The sequence below is a fragment of the Rhinopithecus roxellana genome, chromosome 5, assembly GCF_007565055.1.
Source record: "Rhinopithecus roxellana isolate Shanxi Qingling chromosome 5, ASM756505v1, whole genome shotgun sequence".
In the NCBI taxonomy this organism is placed as follows: Eukaryota; Metazoa; Chordata; class Mammalia; order Primates; family Cercopithecidae; genus Rhinopithecus; species Rhinopithecus roxellana.
Window position 1 is genome coordinate 131591171 of NC_044553.1, and position 24086 is coordinate 131615256.

The 24086-nt window shown below is 46.7% G+C and overlaps 3 protein-coding genes across 7 annotated transcripts in view; 2 read left to right on the top strand and 1 right to left on the bottom strand.

The window, feature by feature from the left end:
- LOC104656358 (nucleophosmin-like) overlaps positions 1–24086 on the top strand; it is a 560652-nt gene that overhangs the window by 510345 nt on the left and 26221 nt on the right. The window lies entirely within an intron of this gene.
- RIOX1 (ribosomal oxygenase 1) lies at positions 2242–5622 on the top strand. 2 transcript variants are annotated; one of them, XR_004057474.1, is made up of 2 exons: positions 2242–4560; positions 5534–5622. XR_004057474.1 is itself a non-coding variant. In XM_010355952.2 (1 exon), the coding sequence occupies exon 1, from the start codon at positions 2429–2431 to the stop codon at positions 4352–4354; it is 1926 nt and encodes a 641-aa protein (XP_010354254.2). In that variant the 5' UTR covers positions 2242–2428; the 3' UTR covers positions 4355–4809. The 2 variants fall into 2 exon arrangements, 1 of the variants encoding a protein (XP_010354254.2); XM_010355952.2 differs by lacking the exon at positions 5534–5622 and having other exon boundaries at positions 2242–4809.
- The window catches only part of HEATR4 (HEAT repeat containing 4), a 30572-nt gene continuing 10914 nt past the window's right edge, over positions 4429–24086 (bottom strand). The window contains exons 5-15 of the mRNA XM_030929992.1: positions 23667–23810; positions 21111–21272; positions 19935–20095; positions 18560–18664; positions 14821–14939; positions 12286–12466; positions 11132–11201; positions 9887–10076; positions 8644–8722; positions 6581–6740; positions 4429–4529 (exon numbers count right to left, since the gene is read on the bottom strand). Of these exons, the coding sequence (XP_030785852.1) occupies positions 4429–4529; positions 6581–6740; positions 8644–8722; positions 9887–10076; positions 11132–11201; positions 12286–12466; positions 14821–14939; positions 18560–18664; positions 19935–20095; positions 21111–21272; positions 23667–23810 (1472 nt within the window). The remainder of the gene's footprint in view (positions 4530–6580; positions 6741–8643; positions 8723–9886; positions 10077–11131; positions 11202–12285; positions 12467–14820; positions 14940–18559; positions 18665–19934; positions 20096–21110; positions 21273–23666; positions 23811–24086) is intronic.

Sequence of the window (24086 nt, forward strand, 5' to 3'; positions counted from 1 at the left end):
TGGGATTTCAGGCGTGAGCTTGCTTCCCCTTCACCTTCCACCATGATTTTAAGTTTCTTTAGGCCTCCCCAACCATGCTTCCTGTACAGCCTGAGGAACTGTGAGCCAATTAAACCTCTTTTCTTTATAAATTACTCAGTCTCAGGTAGTTCTTTATAGCAATGTGAAAACGGCTAATACAGGAGCAATTAACGGTAATGGGACGGCTGGGCGCCGTAGCTCATGCCTGCAATCCCAGCACTTTGGGAGGCTGAGATGGGTGGATCACCTGAGGTCGGGAGTTTGAGACCAACCTGACCAACACGGTGAAACCCCATCTCTACTAAAAATACAAAAATTAGCTTCAGTGGTAGCAGGTGCATGTAATCCCAGCTACCTGGGAGGCTGAGGCAGGAGAATCACTTGAACTTGGGAGGCGGAGGTTGCACTGAGCCAAGATTGGGCCATTGCAACACAGGGGTTGGAGCAACACAGCAAGATCCTGTCTCAAAAATAAAAATGAAAAATAAAGGTAAAGAGACTAGTTGGGAGGCTATTTGTAATAAACCAGGATTTCTCTGTCTCAACACTACACTACTGACATTTTGCATCGGATAATTATTTGTTGTGGGAGGGTCGTCCTTAATATTGTAGAATGTTTAGCAGTGTCTCTAGTGTCTATTTACTAGATGTTAGATAACCCCTCACCCCCTATATGACATTGCCAAATGTCTCTATGGAGGCAATATCACCCCCAGTTGAGAACTGTATGTGTAACAGACTATGTGAGAAATAAAAAAGGGTGGATGTTAGACATGGGTAAGGGCAAAATCTAAAAGCCTTGGCAAGTGTTTGGATAGGCGTGCAACTCAGAAAGAGGGAGTGTTGAAAGCTCAAACAGAGAAAGGTCCTAGAGGCCATGTACTGTAGTCTAATATGTTTATCATTGCTTGAAACATTGTAAACTCTCTTGGAAGGCAATTTGGTAAAACCTATTAATAATCACAAAAAGTATCTTACTTTTTGACCCGGCACTTTTATTTCTTAAATGATTCAAATGAAGACAAGGAATCTTTATGTACAAAGCAATTAGTTGCATGATAGACAGCGACCATGTTCTCAAAAATTACACCCTCATGCCACCACATTGCCTGTTTAATTTAAATTAGAGGCCCAGATTTAAGAACTCGAATTTAAGAGCCAGAGAAGTTGCAGCTAAAGAAACAAAATCCCAGAGGGGCAGGAAGGGCAGATATCAAGAATGCAAGTAGAGGAAAACATAACTTCTTTTTCAGAGAGAGGACAATGAATTTGAGAATTTGTATTGGAGAAAGGAGGGACAGAAGTTAGGTGGAGGAACTCCTAGATAGGGCTTCAGTCAGCGAATTCATCTGCAGAGCAGAAGTTTATGCGGAACTCAAACTGCCTGGGGGCATTCCTTGAAAACAAGAGGTCTGCACTTTTTGGTGAGAAGTTGCCAGTGGAACATCCTGTTCAGAAATGAGGACATCCAAGGAACACTGCAATATGCAAAGACTAGAAGGAAAGAACAGTCAAGTAGCCATTTCTCCTGGGGAGTCTCTAGTAACTTGATTTTGTGCTTCTTGTTGTTTTTTGAGATGGAGTGCGGTGGCACGACCTCGGCTCACTACAACCTCCACCTCCCGGGTTCAAGCAATTCTCCTGTATCAGCCTCCCAAGTAGCTGGGACTACAGGTGCAAGCCAACACACCTGGCTAATTTTTGTAATTATCATTTTTTTTTTTAATTGTTTTGAGTCTCGCTCTGTCGCCCAGGCTGGAGTGCAGTGGTGCCATCCTGGCTCACTGCAAGCTCTGCCTCCTGGGTTCATGCCATTCTCCTGCCTCAGCCTCCCGAGTAGCTGGGACTACAGGCGCCCACCACCACGCCCGGCTAATTTTTTGTATTTTTCTTTTTTAGTAGAGACGGAGTTTCACCTTGTTAGCCAGGATGGTCTCGATCTCCTGAGCTCGTGATCCGCCCGCCTAGGCCTCCCAGAGTGCTCGGATTACAGGCGTGAGCCACCGCGCCTGAGCAATTCTTGCAATTTTAGTAGAGACGGGGTTCCACCATATTGGTCAGGTTGGTCTCGAACTCCTGTCCTCAGGTGATCCACACACCTCGGTCTCCGAAAGTGCTAGGATTACAGGCGTGAACCACCGCGCTTGGCCGCAACTTGATTTTTAAATTGCTCTCTGAGTGTAGATTCCTTGTTTGTTTGGCAAGGGTTCTTGCCGCTATAGCTTGAAGCCAAACATTTAAAGAAAGCCAGCGGGAGGGACCGAATAGAAGAATAGTGGGCGTGGCCAAGCACTAGGTGGCTGGAGGCCGCGCCCCCTTCCCAGAGTGCACCGCAGCCGCTGCATTCAGGAACCTCTATAGCGTCGGCCCCGGGCGGGCGGGGAAGAAGATCTAGTCCGGTCTCGCCATGGATGGGCTCCAGGCCAGTGCAGGGCCGTTGAGGCGCGGGCGGCCGAGGCGCCGGCGCAAGTCTCAGCCACACAGCGGGTCGGTCCTGGCCCTGCCCTTGAGGCCCAGGAAGATACGAAGGCAGATGAGAGGTGTTGTACCCTGCATGGCAGCGCTGAGGGCGCAGACGCTGCCTAGCAAGGACTCGGAGGACTCGAGGGTGGAGTCGACGGCCGACGACCTGGGGGACACGCTACCCGGTGGGGCGGCGGTGGCGGCCGTCCCGGACGCAGCCCGGCGAGAGTCATACGGCCACCTGGGGCCTGCAGAGCTGCTGGAGGCCTCGCCCGCTGCGCGCTCCCTGCAGACGCCGCCGGCGCGCCTGGTGCCGGCTTCCGCGCCGCCCGCACGTCTGGTGGAGGTGCCAGCCGCGCCGGCCCGGGTGGTGGAGACTTCGGCCCTGCTGTGCACCGCGCAGCACTTGGCGGCCGCCCAGTCGTCCGGGGCCCCTGCGACGGCGTCAGGGCCGCAGGTGGATAACACGGGTGGGGAGCCGGCTTGGGACTCCCCGCTGCGGCGCGTCTTGGCCGAGCTGAACCGCATCCCCAGCAGCCGGCGGCGAGCGGCGCGCCTCTTTGAGTGGCTCATCGCGCCCATGCCGCCAGATCACTTCTACCGGCGCCTATGGGAGCGGGAGGCAGTGCTGGTGCGGCGGCAGGACCACACCTACTACCAGGGACTTTTCTCTACCGCCGACCTGGACTTGATGCTGCGCAACGAGGAGGTGCAATTCGGCCAGCACTTGGACGCCGCTCGCTACATCAACGGGCGACGCGAGACCCTGAACCCACCCGGCCGCGCGCTGCCCGCTGCCGCGTGGTCCCTGTACCAGGCCGGCTGCTCCCTGCGCCTCCTCTGTCCGCAGGCTTTCTCTACCACTGTGTGGCAGTTTTTGGCTGTGCTTCAAGAGCAGTTTGGAAGCATGGCAGGCTCCAACGTTTACCTCACGCCCCCTAACTCGCAGGGCTTTGCCCCCCACTACGACGACATCGAGGCCTTCGTGCTGCAGCTGGAAGGTAGGAAACTCTGGCGTGTATACCGACCCCGAGTCCCAACCGAGGAACTGGCTCTGACATCCAGCCCCAACTTCAGTCAGGACGACCTCGGTGAGCCGGTGCTGCAGACCGTGCTGGAACCTGGAGATTTGCTGTATTTTCCTCGGGGCTTCATTCACCAAGCAGAATGCCAGGATGGAGTCCACTCTCTGCACCTCACCTTGTCCACGTACCAGCGCAATACCTGGGGTGACTTCTTAGAGGCCATACTGCCTCTGGCCGTGCAGGCTGCAATGGAAGAAAATGTGGAGTTTCGGAGGGGTCTGCCCCGAGACTTCATGGATTACATGGGGGCCCAGCATTCAGATTCTAAGGATCCGCGAAGAACCGCTTTCATGGAGAAGGTGCGGGTCTTGGTTGCCCGCCTGGGACACTTTGCTCCTGTCGATGCTGTGGCCGACCAGCGAGCCAAAGACTTCATCCACGATTCTCTGCCCCCTGTTTTGACTGATAGGGAGAGGGCACTAAGTGTTTACGGGCTTCCAATTCGCTGGGAGGCTGGAGAGCCTGTAAACGTGGGGGCCCAGTTGACAACAGAAACAGAAGTCCACATGCTTCAGGATGGGATAGCTCGGCTGGTGAGTGAGGGGGGCCATTTGTTTCTCTATTACACAGTGGAAAACTCCCGTGTGTATCATCTGGAAGAACCCAAATGCTTGGAAATATACCCCCAGCAAGCTGATGCCATGGAACTGTTGCTGCGTTCTTATCCAGAGTTTGTGAGAGTGGGGGACCTGCCCTGTGACAGTGTGGAGGACCAGCTTTCCTTGGCAACCATGTTGTTTGATAAGGGGCTGCTGCTCACCAAGATGCCTCTAGCCCTAAGTTAGTTTCTTGATGATTGCTGGAAACAAGGCAGTAGTGATTCTCCCCTGCCACTGCTACTTTTTTTTTTTTTTTTAACTCATCTTCTTACCTTGATAACCATCAGTGTGCTCACATTTACCTTTATGACTGCTTCAATGTCACAAACCTCAGAAGGTCTTCTAGGAAGAACCATCTCGTCTAGGTACAAAAGGAAAAGGAGAAGTTGGAGGTAGAAAAAAACCCTTGATCTGTGATCATTTCAGAGCACCAACTTCATCACCCTCAGGCTTCAGTGTACTGGGTAGCACTGACCGTGTCATTCTGCTTGAGACAGACATTAGATTTTTTTTGGAATTTGGATCTTTCATCTGAGTTCTTTTTCACTGTTTGGGGGGAGGGTTGGGGTCAGTATCCTGTTATTGTTAAATTTGTATGAACCTTAGAAAAGTTATTAAAGTGCCAAAGAATGTTTCCCTTTTCTAGGGCTAGATTATTATGTGGGATAGTTTGAAGAAATGCAGGAGCGGGAGGAAGATAGGGAAAATCTATAATGGCTGAAGTGAAAAGCAACTTGGGGTGGTTGTAGAATGTAAAAGGAGCATGTTAATCTCTTAAGGAAGAGAATCTCAGGCTGGGTGCAGTGCTCATGCCTGTAATCCCAGCACTTTGAGAGGCCAAGGCAGGTGGATCACCTGAGGTCAGCAGTTTGAGACCAGCCTGGGCAACATGGCAAAACCCCGTCTCTAGTAAAAATACAAAAATTAGCCAGGCATGGTGGCACGTGCCTGTAATCCCAGCTACTAGGGGGCTGAGGCAGGAGGATCGCTTGAACCTGGAAGGCGTAAGTTGCAGTGAGCTGAGATCATGCCACTGCACTCCAGCCTGGGCAACAGAGCGAGACTCGATCTCAAATATCTCATCTGATTGGGACCAGTTCACTAACTTTGGGGATAATTTATGCTATTTAATTATGCAACCCAATTCTAATAGAAAAATTATTTCGTACTAGCTATTTCAGTTTTAAGAACATGGTACTTTTTTGCTCACTGTTTGCTTGCATCCATGGCTGGCACTGCTGTCATAAGGGCAGCATGTCACCTAGTTGTGCCTTCATGGACCTTCGGCAACCAACTTTTAGCAAGCTAGCCATGAAGGAAGGCTGGTGTTCAAGTTACTTTCCACTCTCATTTTTATTCTGGCAGTTGGAAGAAACTTCCCCAAATCTGACAAGTGAATATTCTCATGGTTGGTGGAAAAGTGCCTGATGTACCAGAAAGAGCACTGGACCTGGGTTTGGGGTGGTAGCTGGTAGGCAGCTGGCTGAGTGACCTGAGGTAGCTGCTATGCTCGGACACACAGATTTTGTAAGTATATTTTGGTACAGCTTGATTTCTGCACCCTCATCATTTAGGTTGTGTCTGGGACTCTTAAGAGTCTATCACCATAATGGATAGTTTTCTGTTTAAGGTTGAGAACTTTATAAGGTCTTTTTTAAAAAGTTACAAAAGCATAGACATACATTAAGTAAAAATGATAGTTCTCCCTCCAACCCCACTTTCCAGAGATAAGCACTATTTTTTGTTTGTTTGAGACAGGGTCCCACTCTGTTGCCCAGGCTGGGGTGCAGTGGTGAGATCTTGGGTTACTGCAGCCTCAACCTCCTGGGCTCAAGCAATCCTCCCACCTCAGGCTCCTTAGTAGGTAGGACTTCCGGTGTGTGCCACCATACCCAGATAATTTTTAATTTTTTTTTTTTTTTTTTTTTTTGTAGAGATGGAGGGGTCTTGCTATGTTGCCCAGACTGGTTTTGAACTCCTGGCCTGGGGTGATCCTCCCATCGTGGCCTCCCAAAGCACTGGGATTTCAGGTGTGCACCACCATGCCTGACCACCAGCCACTACCACTATTAAGGTTAAGCTCATAAGGCTTTTTTGGGTGCTTAATCAAACATAACATGGTAGTATTGTTTTATAAAGACTTGTGTTTTTCTGATATGTCCTGTTTTGACCTAACTTTTAAATCAGTTCAAATAGAGATAACTTTTTTTTTTTTAAGGGAGAAAATATATGAATAAAAACCTGGGGAACAAAAAAAAATAACAAAGACTGAGTGGATGGTAGCCAAGAGGGAAGGACCCTTTCCTGACTCTTTCTTCCTCCAAGCCTTGTTACTAAGTCCCAAAACATCCAGATCCTGGAAGAGGCTTATTAAAGGAATCAAGGCATAGAACTCACCCCTAGGAAACCTACCCTGAAAAGTTTCTTGGAGTAAAGTTTGGAGTGTTAGTGGTTCTTGTTCTCCTTTGGGTTTCAAGTAAACACGTTTTGCTTCCTCCCTCACTTTTCCCATGACTATCTCCAGCTTGAGTATTTTCTGTGTCAGCAAGTCCTTTTGGCTTAGTGTTTTAATCTAAATTAGAACAAATAATGCAAAACAAAACACCTGTACTAGGCAGCAAATTATCAAAAAACGAGCAAATAATGCAAAACAAAACACCTGTACTAGGCAGCAAATTATCAAAAAACAAAAAAAATTAATAAAGTAATTGTGGGAGGCTGAGGAGGGAGGATCACTTGAGCCCAACAGTTCAAGGCTACAGTGAGCTGTGATCATGCCACTGCACTCCAGCCTGGGCAACAAAGTGAGACCCTGTCTCTAGAAAAAAAAGAAGTAACTAATTGCATATGCTTATCAGTAGTAGGTGGTACATAAATGCCTGAGAACATTGTTCTCTTATGATATTGGTTGGAGATTTTTTATACCTGTTCATGAAAATTTTACTTCAGGGCTGGGCGCAGTGGCTCAAACCTGTAATCCCAGCACTTTGGGAGGCCGAGACAGGCAGATCATGAGGTCAGGAGATCGAGACCATCCTGGCTAACACAGTGAAACTCCGTCTCTACTAAAAAATACAAAAAACTAGCCTGGCGAGGTGGCAGGCGCCTGTAGTCCCAGCTACTCGGGAGGCTGAGGCAGGAGAATGGCATAAACCCGGGAGGCGAGCTTGCAGTGAGCTGAGATCCGGCCACTGCACTTCAGGCTGGGTGACAGAGCGAGACTCCGTCTCAAAAAAAAAAAAAAAATTTGGCCGGGCGCGGTGGCTCAAGCCTGTAATCCCAGCACTTTGGGAGGCCGAGACGGGCGGATCACGAGGTCAGGAGATCGAGACCATCCTGGCTAACACGGTGAAACCCCGTCTCTACTAAAAATACAAAAACTAGCTGGGCGAGGTGGCGGGCGCCTGTAGTCCCAGCTACTCGGGAGGCTGAGGCAGGAGAATGGCATAAACCCGGGAGGCGGAGCTTGCAGTGAGCTGAGATCTGGCCACTGCACTCCAGTCCGGGCGACAGAGCGAGACTCCGCCTCAAAAAAAAAAAAAAAAAAAAAAATTTTACTTCAGCTTTTTGGGCATGATGAAAGGAACCTGCTAAGAAATATTTGCTTGGTGTGAAGTTGGTTTCTTGAATTACCTTTTCAAAGTCCTTTCTCCTCTATTCCTTCATCTCATCTAACAGTTTTGAAAAATTAAAACAATCCAGGACAGGTGTAATGGCTCACGCCTGTAATCCTAGCACTTTGGGAGGCTGAGGCGGGTGGATCACTTGAGGCCAGGAGTTCAAGACTAGCCAACATAGCAAAACCTTGTCTCCACTAAAAACACAAAAAAATTAGTTGGGTGTGGTGGCACATGCCTATAATCCCAGCTACTTTGGTGACTGAGGCACGAGAATCACTTGAACCCAGGAGGTGGAGGTTGCAGTGAGCCAAGATCACACCACTGCACTCCAGCCTAGGCGACAGAGCGAGACTGTCCCCCCCTCCAAAAAAAAAAAAAAAGGAAAAATTATATTAATCCTTTCAGCTAGAGATTTTCTTTGGTGAGAGAACCCAGATTAGGAATTCAGAAAAATTAAGAAGAAAATCTAGGGGGCCAGCTCCTGTCCCTTATTCCTTCTCTATGCCTATTTGCAAAAAAGGAAAAATAAACAACTTGGGTTTGGGGATGATGGGGAGAAAACAGGAAGGGAGGGAAATAGTATTTCTGAAACAATAGCAATAAACTGATTTTTGAGTGCTACTTGATAGGACTAATAGGATTTTTGTTTTGTTTTTGTCTTTACTAGTAGGACCTTATAACCCAATCTTGCACAGGTGCTTTGCATCTTCAAATGATGCGGCATCTGTGTCTGGGGTTTTTGAAAGTATTTCTATGGTGGGAAAAAGGGTATGTACATGTTTGAGGAGGACAGGGTCTGAGGAACTCTTGAGAGCCCTGAATTTTCTCTTGAAAACAGAGCTTGCATTTATTTACCCTGTTCTTGATCTCCTGAAGCATTTCTTGGTTTCCTTCATTTCCTAAGTTGAGTATCTTCATTGTCTGGTACATTTCCCTGAAAGATAAGAAGGACTTCTTAGATTATTCTACCCTGCCCTTTAAAGAAGTATGGGGGTACAAAATATAGGACTTGGAATCAGTTAAGAATCCCAAGTTCCAATCCTAACTGTGCAGTTTTCTGAGCCTTATATGCAAAAATGGTGTAATGCTTAGCTTATAGGAATACTGTACAGTTTTTGAGACAATATACTTGTGGGTTTTTTTGTTTGTTTTTTGTTTTTCCAAGATGGAGTCTTGCTCTGTTGCCCAGAGCTGGAGTGCAATGGCATGATCTCGGCTCACTGCAACCTCCGCCTCCCAGGTTCAAGCAATTCTCCTGTCTCAGCCTCCCGAGTAGCTGGGATTATAGGTGTGCGCCACCATGTCCAGCTAATTTTTATATTTTTAGTAGAGATGGGGTTTCACCATGTTTACCAGGCTGGTTTAGAGCTCCCGACCTCAGGTGATCCACCCACCTTGGCCTCCCAAAGTGTTGGGGCTACAGGTGTGAGCCACCGCACCTGGCCATGCCTGTCTAATTTTTGTATTTTTAGTAGAGACGGGTTTTGCAATGTTGGCCAGGCTGGTCTCAAATTCCTCACCTCAGGTGATCCACCTGCCTCGGCCTCCCAAAGTGTTGGGATTACAGATATGAGCCACCGCATCTGGCCAAGACTATATTTGAAGGTGCCAATAGGTACCATTTACTGAACACTTTTATGACAGGTGCTAAACATGTCATCTCATTAATTGTCACCACAACTCTATAATGTAGACTATCACCTGCATTTGATAGATTGAAAAAAATGGGCTCACAGAGTTTAAATACCTTACATAGGCTCACATAGCTATTGCATGCCAGAGCTGGAATTCAAATCCTGGTCTTTTTGACTCTAAAACTTGTTGTCCCAATAGGCACTTGATAAATGTTAGTTGAATGTATGAATAACTTAAAACCATCCTGGTGGGGAGAAAAGATACATGAACTACATAAGTTTGACTTTCAATCTAATTTAGGCCAGTTTTTCTGTTACCTACGTGGGTGAGTGGTGAATGTGCAGGTGAGACTGTGCTTTTACTGCCGTTAGGCAGCCTGGAAAGTCAGGAATATGTTCAATGAGCAAAGATGTGAGAGTTGGCCGTATAAGGTCATGGTGGGAGCCAGAGGTTTAGTGCTTACTTTAGAACAGCATCGTGGTTCTCCAGGAGCAGCACGTCTAGGAAGGTGTCCCTGACCCGGTCCCCTTGAAGTTTCAGGGCTAGGATGCTACGGCAAGCTTCCAGCCGTACACCTGGTGACTCTTCATAGTGAATAGCCCAGAGTAGAAGATCCGTCAGCTTGGGACTTACTTGCCCAATCTGTCCCAAAGCTGCAGAGATTAGAGGGGCAGCATGTCCCTGAAGACTGAGCTTACTATATTCTAGCATCCAGAAATAAATTGAGTTTTGCAAACAGTACTTTCCCTTTTGGATGGTAATCACCATTATAATTTTAAGGATAGGTTAGAGTGGGACATTACCTCCAAAGGATTCCTAGAAGAGGGATGTTCCATCCCATCCTTGCCCATTAGGATATTTGCCTATTTGGGGGATGAAATATAGAACAGATAACATGGAAGACCCACCTAGTCCCAGCAGGGTGATGGGGAAAGGAGGCACAATTATTTATCTATGACAAAAAGAAAAGCAATGCCAAATATTCTAAAAAGAAACTAGGCTGATTAAGGGGCAGGGTTTTAGGGCTGTAGCAGTCTTGAAACTGATCTGACTTATAGAGCGTGATAGTTGAGATATCCAAGGAAAACAAGATGCATCCAGCAGTGGATACATACTTGGATCTTATCCTTAATTCTGTTGGCTAGGACTGTCTTCTCAGCCCTGTCTTTAACTTAAGATTGACATATACCTAGACTCAGGATCTTTGACTAAAAATTGAAGAAGAAAATTATCTTTCTCTTCTCAGACAAGGAACATCTGAAAAGCTAAGATCATTACCTCTCCTGCACTTTACCCCTTTATTAGAGAGTTTCTGGGGATCAGTTATACTTGCATAGTGAAAGGTATTTTTTTTTTTTTTTTTTTTTTTTTTTTGAGGCAGAGTCTCACTCTGTCGCCGGGGCTGGAGTGCAGTGGCCGGATCTCAGCTCACTGCAAGCTCCGCCTCCCGGGTTTACGCCATTCTCCTGCCTCAGCCTCCCGAGTAGCTGGGACTACAGGCGCCCGCCACTTCGCCCGGCTAGTTTTTTTGTATTTTTAGTAGAGACGGGGTTTCACCGTGTTAGCCAGGATGGTCTCGATCTCCTGACCTCGTGATCCGCCCGTCTCGGCCTCCCAAAGTGCTGGGATTACAGGCTTGAGCCACCGCGCCCGGCCGTGAAAGGTATTTAAGGTGTAAGAGTTTGGGACATACTTCTTTCTATAATACCTCGAATGGCAAAGGCCTTGATTTTCCAGTAAGGATCTCTCTGCATCAGGTTCAGGAGGCATTCAAGCACCTGGGATGGATAAAAGGCAGTGTTAAGTGGGGAGGACCAGAGCAAGAATGAACCAGAAGCAACTGGGTGCAGTGGCGCACACCTGTAATCCCAGCATTTTGGGATGCCAAGGTGGGTGGATCACTTGAGGTCAGGAGTTTGAGACCAGCCTGGCCAACGTGGTGAAACCCTGTCTCTACTAAAAATACAAAAATTAGCCAGGCATGGTGTCACATGCCTGTAATCCCAGCTACTTGGAGGCTGAGGCAGGAGAATTGCTTGAACCTGGGAGGTAGAGGTTGTAGTAAGCTGAGATCGTGCCACTGTACTCCAGCCTGGGTGACAGAGCAAGACTCCATCTCAAAAAAGCAAAAAAACAAAACAAAGCAAAATAATGAATCAGAAACAGGGACACCACTTATCTCTAAAAGGGACTATAATTGAAAAATGACCTATCAATTCTGGTGACAAATGAGCTGGAGCCTAAAGTACCAACCTGTATGCATAGTGAGTAGATAAGCTGAATTATCTGCTATTGATTTTCTCAGTCTACAGATCTGTGGCCATATGGCTTGAATACTTCAAACAGATTTTTCCCTAATAACGGAATTATAACTCCATTTATGGGAGTTGATCCTAAAGCCCATCAGCACCCAGGTAATGAGAAGCTAGTTAACTGAGGTGAGAACAGGATTCAGGGGTGTGCTCTAGAATTGAAGTCTGGGCTGGCTGGGAGCTAAACCAAGCTTGTCCAATATGTGGCCCGGAACGACCTTGAATGCGGCCCAACACAAATTCGTAAACTTTCTTAAAACATGAGATTTATGCATGGACCTTTTTTTTTTTTTTTAAGCTCATCAACTATCGTTAGTGTTAGTGTACTTTATGTGTGGCCCAGGACAATTCTTCCAGTGTGGCCCAGGGAAGCCAAAAGATTGGACGCCCCTGAAACGGTCCTGTTTGAAGTGGCTTATGTACCTCCTTCCCAGTTCCGATCTCTCATTCTGTGTCCCTGCAGAATGTTGAGCATACTGTGCACAACCAGGGAAGGTAATGCCCTTTTCAGGTCAGTCAGGTAAGATAAGAATATGTTTCCCTGACTCACCATCTTGTCGCGGATTTGCAGGGCACCAGCTGCCAAACAGGCTGCCCGCCGAACTGCTGTGAAGTCATCAGAGAAGCAGTGCAGGAAGCTTGGGAGAAGCTTGGCGGTCATAAGCTTGAGCTCACCTATCAGGGAGAGAGCTTCCACACGCTCCTGGGAATTTCCTTGACCCAGCTTGACCCTGTAAGGCACAAGTTGCTTTTCTTTCACTTCCTTAAACTTTCAGTACCTAACCCCCAACCCCAATGTATGCCCTCCTGATAAAATCCGAGTTCTGTAGGCTGTCAATCCCATTTAGCCTTATGCTCATGAGATAAGTTTTCCTGGGTACAGAGCTCGATTGTCTTCTTTACTTGAATCCCTAATTCATAGCTATTCGGTAATTAGGTAATGCAGGGCTTTCAGTTATATTGAATGACTGAATAAAGGAAAATGTCAACTTGCACCTCTTTTTCATAGTCAAGTTCACTTCTCCATCGCCCTCACGTGTGCCATGATTATTTCTGCATTTGGCTTCCAGCCTAGAATGCCTATGTAGTCTTTTTGTTTGTTTAAATTATTTTTATTTATTTTATTATTATTATTATTTGGAGACGGAGTCCTGCTCTGTCTCCCAGGCTGGAGTGCAGTGGTGCAATCTTGGCTCACTGCAAGCTCCACCTCCTGGGTTCACGCCATTCTCCTGCCTCAGCCTCCTGAGTAGTTGGGACTATAGGCACCCACCACCACGCCTGGCTAATTTTGTTTTTCTTGTATTTTTAGTAGAGACGGGGTTTCTTTTTCTTTTTTTTTTTGAGACAGTGTCTCGCTCTGTTGCCCAGGCTGGAGTGCAGTGGTGCCATCTCGGCTTACTGCAAGCTTTGCCTCCCGGGTTTGCGCCATTCTCCTGCCTCAGCCTCCCGAGTAGCTGGGACTACAGATGCCTGCAACCACGCCCGGCTAATTTTTTTTGTATTTTTAGTAGAGACGGGGTTTTACCATGTTAGCCAGGATGGTCTCAATCTCCTGACCTCGTGATTCTCCCGTCTCAGCCTCCCAAAGTGCTGGGATTACAGGTGTGAGCCACCGTGCCCGGCCTTAAATTATTTTTAGAGATGGAGACTTGCTATGTTGCCCAGGCTGGTCTTGAACTCCTAACCTCAAGTGATTCTCCTGCCTTAGCCTGAGTAGCTGGGATTATAGGCACTTACCCACTCTGCCTGGCTCCTATGCTGTTTCTCTCTCTTTTTTTTTTTTTGAGATAGGGTCTTTCTCTGTTGCCCAGGCTGGAATGCAGTGGCATGATGATGGCTCATGACAGCCTTGGACTTCCTGGACCCCGGCAATCCTCTTGCCTCAGCCTCCCAAGTAGCTGGGACTACAGGCATACACCACCACACTGGCTAATTTATTTTTATTTTTATTATTTATTATTATTTTTGAGACAGAGTCTCACTCTGTCGCCCAGGCTGGAGTGCAGTGGCACGATCTCTGCTCACTGTAAGCTCCACGTCCTGGGTTCACGCCATTCTCCTGCCTCAGCCTCCTGAATAGCTGGGACTACAGGCGCTGACCACCATGCCATTTTGTGTTTTTAGTAGAGATAGGGTTTCACCATGTTAGCCAGGATGGTCTTGATCTCCTGAGCTCGTGATCCACCTGCCTCGGCCTCCCAAAGTGCTGGGATTACAGGCATGAGCCACCGCGCCTGGCAAATTTTTTAATTTTTATTTTTAGTAGAGACAAGGTCTTGCTATGTTGTCCAGGCTGGTCTCGAATTCCTGGGCTCAATTGATCCTCCTGCTTCGGAGTCTCAAAGTGTTGGGATTATAGACGTGTGCCACTGGGCTGGGCCTCCTGTTCAATCCCTCTGTGAAACTTGGCCTTACGCCTCCAGCCACACTGAGTATTCCATTTTTCTGCTCCAGCAATTATGGTATACGCCATTTATTCTAGTTATGATTTGGTATTTTTAATTAGGTGTTTGTATATTTTGCCTGTGGTCATCAGAATTGCATCGTACTTTTGAACACCCTCCAATACCCAAACCATTGTCTCACGCCTGCTGGGCACTCAATGATTCTTTCCCTAGTCACGTTGTTAGTTTGTAGGGACTGTTAATTTTTTACAGTGGGACCTGGTCCAGGGTCTGTACAGAGGAGCTAAACAAATGCTGGGTGGCTGGATCCCAGGCCTCCTAAGCACTTTTTCCTTTCTTTTTTTTTTTTGAGACAGAGTCTTGCTCTGTCACCAGGCTGGAGTGCAGTGGCGCTATCTCTGCTCACTGCAACCTCCGCCTCCTGGGTTGAAGTGATTCTCCTGCCTCAGCCTCCCAAGTAGCTGTGACAACAGGTGTGTGCCACCATGCCCAGCTAATTTTTTGTATTTTTAGTAAAGACAGGGTTTTACTGTGTTAGCCAGGATGGTCTCAATCTCCTGACCTCGTGATCTGCCATCCTCAGCTTCCCAAAGTGTTGGGAGCCACCATGCCCGGCCTGCCTCCTAAACACTTCTAAGAATTTAGAAGAGTGCCTCCTCATGTTGTCTGGGTCTTACCTGATTATGTCGTGCACCTCTTTCCCAAGGCTCATTTGCCCCAGCGCCTGCGCAGCTGCTCGCCTCACTTCCTTATTCCAGTCATTCCACATCAGCTGGATCAATTTATGTTTCATATCCTATAAGTAGATATGATCGTTAGCTATCACTTACTGAATGTTAATTTTGTGCTTGGCATTGTGCTGTTTTTTCTTTTTTTACCCATCACTGTACTAATGAGGATTGTCCTGAGTGTTTTTTCCCATCCCTTACTCTCCCAAAGAATCCAGCGGGGCAGATATTGCTACCATTTACAGATGACAGAATGGAGGCTTTGATCAACTTGTCCAAGGTTAACCTGGTGAGTGCTGGAACCAGGACTCAAACCCAACTCTCTCTCCCAAGCTCATCCTTTAAACTATATAGTATCAGTGCAAACATAATCTGTACCTGGGAGACTTAAAATTTGAAAATGATACTTGATGAGGTGACCAGCTCATTGCAGTTTGCCTGGGACTCTCCTGGTTTTGGTACTGAAAGTCCCATTGCCTGGACAAACCAGAATAGTTGGTCACTCTATAAGTGCACTTCTCTCAGAGAGGAATGGGCAAAGATTACTATACGATGATTGCATAAACGTGCCCATGCTGTTCTCCCTGCTAGAAGTATCTCCCTTCTCTACTCCTACCTGGTACTTGATGTCTTTGTACTCTTCCTTTACGATTTAGCTCAAAAACATCTCCTTCCTATCACACTGATCTTTTATTAAAAATTTTAAAAAATAAAAACATCTCCTTAGTGAAGTCTTCTTTGCCCCTTGTAAGCACAGGAAATCCCCACAACACCTCATAGCTGCTTCTGTTCTAGCTACTTACAACATTTACCAAGGGAAGACTTATCCCTGCACCCCAGTGGTAGCATAGTGCCTAGCGCGCCAGACATGGTCAGAAACTGCATGCTTAACTGAATGAGTGAAAACTTATGGACATACTGCCTTTCTTAGCTCCAGCAGTCTGCCATGAAGTCCTCATCATCTTTACCTCAGCCCCTGCTAGCTCTGCATGTCTTTTTACTTTCAGTTGACAATTCTAAGTGCCAAGTGCCAAGGAGGTGAAGGTACAAATGAATCGGATGTTGTTAAAGTGATATTGTTAAGATGCAGTTTCAGATTGAGCTGGCCTAAGATGAGATTTTTGCATTTCTATTTTTTTTTTTTTTGAGATGGAGTTTCACTCTTGTTGCTTAGGCTGAAGTGCAATGGCACGATCTTGGCTCACTGCAACCTCCGCCTCCAGGGTTCAAGTGATTCTCCTGTCTCAGCCTTCTGAGTAGCTGGGATTATGGGCATGTGCCACCATGCCTGGCTAATTTTTTTTTTTGAGACGGAGTCTCGCTCTGTCACCCAGGCTGGGGCACAGTGGCATGATCTCAGCTCACTGCAACCTCCACCTCCTGGGTTCACACCATTCTCCTGCCTCAGCCTCCCGAGTAGCTGGGACTACAGGCACCTGCCACCACGCCCAGCTAATTTTTGGTATTTTTAGTAGAGACGGTTTCACTGTGTTAGCCAGGATGGTCTCGATCTCCTGACCTTGTGATCCGCCCGCCTCGGCCTCCCTCCCAAAGTGCTGGGATTACAGGCGTGAGCCACCGCGCCCGGCCTAATTTTGTGTTTTTTCAGTAGAGACGGATTTTCTCCATGTTATCAGCCTGGTCTCAAACTCTCAACCTCAGGTGATCTGCTCTCCTCAGCCTCCCAAAGTGCTGAGATTGTAGGTGTGAGCCACCGTGCCCGGCCGATTTTTGCATTTCTAATAAGCTCCTAGGTGATGCCTGTGCTGCTGGTCCACTACTTTAGCAGCAGGGTGCCATAGCACTTGAGACAGAACTAACCCAAGTCCAAAACGTTTTCAGGTGATGACTCTATTGAGTGGCCAGATTTTGTGCTTCCCGTATCAAAATGTCAGGGTTACAGAGTGGAGGGTGTTCACTTATCATGGGAATGGCAATGTTCTAGGCTATTCTGGAGATACCTAAAGTTATAAGGAAAAGATGAAGTAGCACATAGGAAGAAGGGAAAGCGCCCATTTGGACACCTGAAGATGATTGGGAAATAATGGCAAAAACGAAATGTTGCTTGGAATTCCCTCTTCAGTTCTAGCTGAGCCCCACCATCTTCACCGACAGTAGTTTTTTTTTTTTTTTTTTTTTTCAGATGGAGTCTTACTCTGTCGCCCAGGCTGGAGTGCAGCGGCACGATCTTGGCTCACTGAAACCTCCGTCTCCCAGGTTCAAGCGATTCTCCTCCCCAAGTAGCTGGGATTACAGGCATGTGCCACCATGCCCAGCTAGTTTTTGTGTTTTTAGTAGAGACGGGGTTTCACCATGATGACCGGGCTGGTTTTGAACTCCTGGTCTCAAATGATCCACCCGCCTCAGCCTCCCAAGGTGCTGGGATTACAGGCATGAACCACTGCACCGGACCCCTTCACAGAACTTTAAGCAATAAATTTAACCCAAACTAATCTCTCTCTCTGAAAAGTTTTAAAAGAGTACCTTATATTTATTGCTTGTTCTTGAATCATCTGTATATATTAGTCTTATTCCTACCATAGTGTTAATTTTGTGAAAGCTGGAATGATGGTTTTTTGTTTGTTTTTTGAGACAGAGTCTCGCACTGTCACCCAAGCTGGAGTGCAGTGGCGCGATCTCGGTTCACTGCAACCTCTCCCTTCCAGGTTCAAGCAATTCTTGTGCCTCAGCCTCCCAAGTAGCTAGGATTACAGGTGCCAGCCACCACACCTAGCTGATTTTTGTATTTTAGTAGAGATGGGGTTTCACCATGTTGGCCAGGCTGGTCTCAAACTCCTGAGCTCTGATCCACCTGCCTTGGCCTCCCAAAGTGCTGGGATTACAGATGTGAGCCACCACGCCCAGCCAGGACTATGCTGGGATTACAGGTGTGAGCCACCACGCCCAGCCAGGACTATGTTTTATATGTGTGTGCCAAACACTCAGAGAACCAACACAGACACTCATTTAGATGGGTTTTTGGGTAGTTTAAGTCAGTGCTTCTCGAATGATCTTTGATGAAGAACCAATTTTTGGGGGAGGAGAATACGCCATTGACTGATAAAGTCTGTTGATATTGAGGCAATATCCAATTACTGTAAACGTTTCTTTGTTTCTTTTTTTTTTTTTGAGGTGCAGTCTCCCTCTGTCACCCAGGCTAGAGTGCAGTGGTGAGATCTTGGCTCACTGCAACCTCAGCCTCCTGGGTTCAAGCATTTCTCCTGCCTCAGCCTCCCGAGTAGCTGGGATTATAGGCGCCCACCATCACACCCAGCTAATTTTTGTATTTTCAGTAGAGATGGAGTTTTCACCATGTTGGTCAGGCTTGTCTCAAGCTCCTGACCTCGTGATCCCCCCACCTAGGCCTCCCCAAGTGCTGGGATTACAGATGTGAGCCACCACACTCAGCCTACTATAAACGTTTCTAATCTCCTGTCAGTTTTTGTGCTATTTCATTGTGGATCAGTTACCAGCAGTTTGTGGACCACCACTGCACTGAGAAGCATTGGCTTCTAGACAGACATGTTGGCATTTGAAGATAATTTTGGGCTAGAAGTAAGAAGTAGTGATGTGGGAACAGAGATCTGTTTGGTAAGAATGGGATACTACATAGCAGCAAAAAGTAGAAGGCCTCTGTAGCTCAGCCTCTCTTAGGCTTTCTGTCCTGGAGGAAAAGAAAGAGGTTTACCAAGCAGACATTTCCACTGATCCGGGAGAAAACCTGGCAGGCCACAATCCGGTTCTTCCATTGACAGCTGTTCAGCTCCACAGCAAGCATGGTGTGTATCAGAGTCTGAGGAAATGGAAGACTTGTATGGATATTCACAATCACTTTTAGAGATACTAGAACCTTGAAGTACATTCTGACATGGCATCCTGCATAATTAATGTCACCAGTGGACTTACAAGAGATGGGGCATGTTTCCGTCTCAGCCAACTGACTCTGGGATCATAAATTGGGGAACAAAATACAAATTTAATAACCTAAACAGAAAACTGGGACCCTCCTTTCCTGACTTTGTTTTTACCACTAAAATGATTTTTATATACCTCAAGCTTATGACTTTCACATTACTACTGAAAGTAACTAAACACAAATGTAGGTCTCTGCAGTTTTCAATGGTAAACTTCTAGCAGAAGCAAATTCTACATGTCACAACTCTTCTTGCATATGCAAATAGAGATCATTTGCTACCTAATTCTGACTTTTCTCGCAGCTAACTGTTGTGACTTCCCCTTGTATACACCTCTACACCCAGGTTTACTCATGCTTATTCTACCTTATGCTTGAGATCATCAACCCAACCAGCTGCATTTTATCTAATTAATTAATTGTTTAATTAATTAGATAAAATGCTAATTTTATCTAATTAATTAAACCCTGCTCTGTCGCTCAGAATGGAGTACAATGGTGTAATCTCAGCTCGCTGCAGCCTCAACCTGCCAGGCTCAAGTGATCTTCCCACCTCAGCCTCCTGAGTAGCTAGGATTACAGGCATGCACCACCATGCGTGACTAATTTTATTTCTTTTTTTGTAGAGACAGAGTCTCACTATATTGCCCAGGCTGGTCTTGAACTCCGGGACTGAAGGGATACTCCCACCTCAGCCTCCCAAAGTGCTGGGATTAAAGGCGTGAGTGACAATGCCCAGCCCAGCTGCATTTTATTTTATTTTATTTGTTTGAGACAGAATCTTGTTCTATCACCTAGGCTGGAGTGTAGTGTGGCATGATCTCAGCTCACTGCAACCTCCACCTCCCAGGCTCAAGCGATTCTCATGCTTCAGCCTCCCAAATAGCTGGGACTACAGGTGTGTACCACTGCACCTGGCTAATTTTTGTATTTTTAGTAGATATGGGGTTTCACCCATGTTGGCCAGTCTGGTCTCAAACTCCTGACCTCAAATGATCCACCTGCCTCGGCCTCCTGAAGTGTTGGGATTACAGGCATGAGCTACTGCCCAGGCCCCAGCTGCATTTTAGATGGCTTACTTTCACTGACCTCAAAGACCTAATTGCTCCCCAAAACTGTTTCTTTCTCTGACCCAGTAATGGACACATACTGTCTTCTCACTCAGATGGCTCAGCAGGATATAAGACTGTTCCTCAGTGTCCTCATTCTTCTTTGTAAACAGCTGGTGGAGGATCCTCTTAATCACAGGGTAAGTGGCAGTACCTTCCAGAGCCAAGCACTGAGCTGCAGCCCAGCTATCCACACTGTTACCTGCCACAGTTGGGTGAAAAAGAGTTCAGAATGGTGATGTGTTTTCCCCCTAGAGAACAGCCTTTGGATTGATACCCAAGGCTGCTAGCCACCTGATGTCTCACTTCCTTGTACCCCACTCAGTCTAGAAATACAATTCCTTATTTAAACCATATTTAGAAGAATCATATTGGCTGGGCACGGTGGCTAACACCTGTAATCCCCACACTTTGGGAGGCCAAAGTGGGCAGATCACCTAAGGTCAGGAGTTCGAGACCAGCCTGGCCAACATGGTGAAACCCCATCTCTACTAAAAATACAAAAATCAACCGGGCATGGTGGCACGCGCCTGTAATCCCAGCTATTTGGGAGGCTGAGGCAGGAGAATTGCTTGAACCCAGGAGGTGGAGGTTGCAGTGAGCCGAGATCGCACCATTGCACTCCAGCCTGGGCAACAAGAGTGAAACTCTTGTCTTTAAAAAAAAAAAAAAAAAAAAAAATTAGTCCAGCTACCACTTGGTGGCAGTATATCTGTTTTGTTAAAGTACCTAGAAAGAGCAAATTTTCTTTTTTTCCTTTTTTTTTTTTTGGAGACAGGGTCTTGCTCTGTCACCCAAGTTAGAGTACAGTGGCACTGTTGTGGCTTACTGCAGCTTCAACCTCCTGGGCTCAAGCTGACTCTGATAAGCATGTATACATAGGTCTGCCTCAGCCTCCTAGGTAGCTGGGTCTACAGGAGCACACCACCACAACTGGCTAATTTTAAAATTTTTTATAGAGATAGGGTCTTCTTATGTTGCTCAGGCTGGTTTAGAACTCCTATGCTCAGGCGATCCTCTCACCTTGGCCTCCCAAAGTGCTGGGATTACAGGTGTGAGCAACAGCGTCTGGCCTTAATTTTCAAATGGTCTGACATAAATCTAAACCCAATATAGCAGACATTGCAGAGCATGACAGTGGAGAGGAAAGGACTGGGAAAGCTGATAGTGAGATGTCTATCCCATATTTCCAAGTCAGAAGTAACGGAGTTACTCACCCTTCAGAAGGGCAGTCTGCATGACGTTCTGGGCAAGGGGATTATGTGACTGTATGGCATATTGGCATATTGCTGCTGCCATCCGCACATTGGCATTCTTGTCACAAAGAGCAGCCTCTAGGGCAGGCAGTAGAACCTCCGGCAAGTCCTGGATGGTCTGGTCTGTGATCAAAAGAGCCAGGTAAGAGAGTACTAGCCCCTTTGATTTTTTCACACATAGCTTCCTTTCTACAGCCACGTGGTGGCCAACCTCAGTCCCAGTTGCAGTTGCTTAGTGCTATATAATGTAATTACAGTTTAGCTGAGCCCTTGAGATGGGCAGGATTTTATGCTCAAGGTGTTCAAGCTCAACTCTGTGCTGGTATGCCAGTTCCCAGTCCTTCATCATCTGGCCTCTAAACAGCTATATTCAAGCTGAAGGAGAATGTTTCCAGCTATGCTACAGTGAACTACACCATTAGTTTTAGTGATTAAAAGCAACCAATTTGCCCCATGAGCCTTTATATATAGAGATAGATAGATATAGATATTTATTTATTTAATATATTTTTTCAGATGGAGTCTCACTCTGTCACCTGGGCTGGAGTGCAGTGGTGTGATCTCTGCTCACTGCAAGCTCCGCCTCCTGGGTTCATGCCATTCTCCTGCCTCAGCCTCCCGAGTAGCTGGGACTACAGGTGCCCACCACCACGCCCGGCTAATTTTTTGTATGTTTAGTAGAGACGGGGTTTCACGGTGTTAGCCAGGATGGTCTCGATCTCCTGACCTTGTGATCTGCCTTCCTTGCCCTCCCAAAGTGCTGGGATTACAGGCGTGAGCCCCTGCACCCAGCCAAGCCTTTATATTTGTAAGAACAATTATATTTAGGTAGTGCTTTATAATATAGTGTTTTCACATTGATTATCTCATTGTCTTTCAACCGTGGTTGAACTAGGCAAGGTAGGTATCGTAGAACTCACCAGGGAGTCTTTTTTGGTTCAACTAAACATTAAGGTTCATAAGACTGTCATGGGCCATTCATGGCACCAGAAGGATATGGGACAGGAGCATAGTTTGTCAACAGGGCAGCAGCATCAGGCATCCCTATTGGCTGGAGTTGTTTTTTTTTTTTTTTTGGTTTTTTTTTGTTGTTGTTGTTGTTTTTTGAGATAGAGTTTTTGCTCTGTTGCCCAGGCTGGAGTGCAATGGCACAATCTTGACTCACTGCAACCTCTGCTTCCTGGGTTCAGGCGATGCTTCTGCCTCAGCCTCCCGAGTATCTGGGACTACAGGCACCTGTCACCATGCCTGGCTAATTTTTGTACTTTTAGTAGAGACGAGGTTTCACCATGTTGGCCAGGCTGGTCTTGAACTCTTGAACTCAGGTGATCCACCCACCTCGGCCTTCCGAAGTGCTGGAATTACAAGCGTGAGCCACCACGCCCGGCCTTGGCTGGAGTTCTTAAGGCTGTCTTGAGCATTCCACAGAGTCTTGGGGACAGCACAGGAGCATATTGTTTATTCACTGGGTGAAATTATGGTGTCCCTATCAAGTATTTATATTTCACTTATAGCTCTTCTCAGTCCCAATGTAATTTATCAATCAGGGTTTATATCATAACCAATGTTGCCTATAAAGGTGTTCTTATCAGGTTTTTAGGGGAACAGGTGGGCATTTAACAGGTGAGAATTTAAGTTCAAATTCTCAAGTAGGAAGGGGAAAGGTTTGTTATCCCTTTGTCTACCACTACTCTCATTTTATAGATAAGGAAATTGAAGCTCAGAGAGGTTAGCTAACTGCCCAAGGAATGGCACAGCTGAGCCTGTGAATCATATTTTAAGATTTTGTCAGGCGTGGTGGCTCATGCCTGTAATCCCAGCACTTTGGGAGGCTGAGGTGTGTGGATCACTTGAGGTTAGGAGTTCAAGACCAGCCTGGCCAACATGGTGAAACCCTGTCTCTACTAAAAATACAAAAAAATTAGCCGGGCATGATGGCATACGCCTGTAGTCCCAGCTACTTGGGAGACTAAGGCAGGAGAATTGCTTGAACCTGGGAGGCGGAGGTTGCAGTGAGCAGAGATCGCACCACTGCACTCCAGCCTGGGCGACAGAGCAAGACTCTGTCTCTAAATCAATCAATCAGTCAATCAATAAAGCATGGGATCTTGGCTGGGCACAGTGGCTTATGCCTGTAATCCCAGCAGTTTGGGAGGTTGAGGTGGGAGGATTACTTGAGGCCATGAGTTCAAGACTAGCCTGGTCAACATAACAAGACACAGTCTCTACCAAAAAAAGAAAAGAATGGGATCTTCAAGGTGGGAAATGTTAACTTCCCTGCAGGCCACTGAGCAAACAAAAGGTGATGAAATGTAGTTCAAAAATTACTGGACTAGAAGTCTGGGATTTTAATCTCATGTCTATTGCTGATAAGCATGTATATATAGGCCAGCCTCTGAGTCTTGGTTTCCACATTTGTAAAATAATCTCAGATAAGCCCTGAGTCCCTACCAGTCCAGATGTTCCATGGCTTTATGAGTTGCTTATGTTCTCAAGCAGTTCAGCTTTGGCTCTCACCTGAGTCCCTCTGGCTGGTGGCAATCCGGGGCCGTTCCAAAGCAGCTGTGGCACATGTGGTGATAGCTTGGATCCGAACATCATCATGCAGGTCTCCCAAGCTCCGAAGCAGGTTCTCTACTGTCTCATGGTGCCACTCTATGACTGAGCCACAGTGAGGGAAATGAAAAGAGAACCACCTAGTTAGGATTAGATATTGTGCTGCAGGCAGGTGACAAGAAGTCTGCCCTTCACCCAGAATAATTCAAGCAAAACATTAGGTCAGAAGAATAAAGGGCCCAGAGATGGGGTCTTTAGGGAGTTATTTCTCTGATGATCCATGTACCCTCTTCAGGTAAGTTCCCAGACAAAACTTCTTCCAACCCCATCGTATCTATCTCTCTTTTGTTAAATAAGTTTTTGTTGTAACTATCTGGGAAA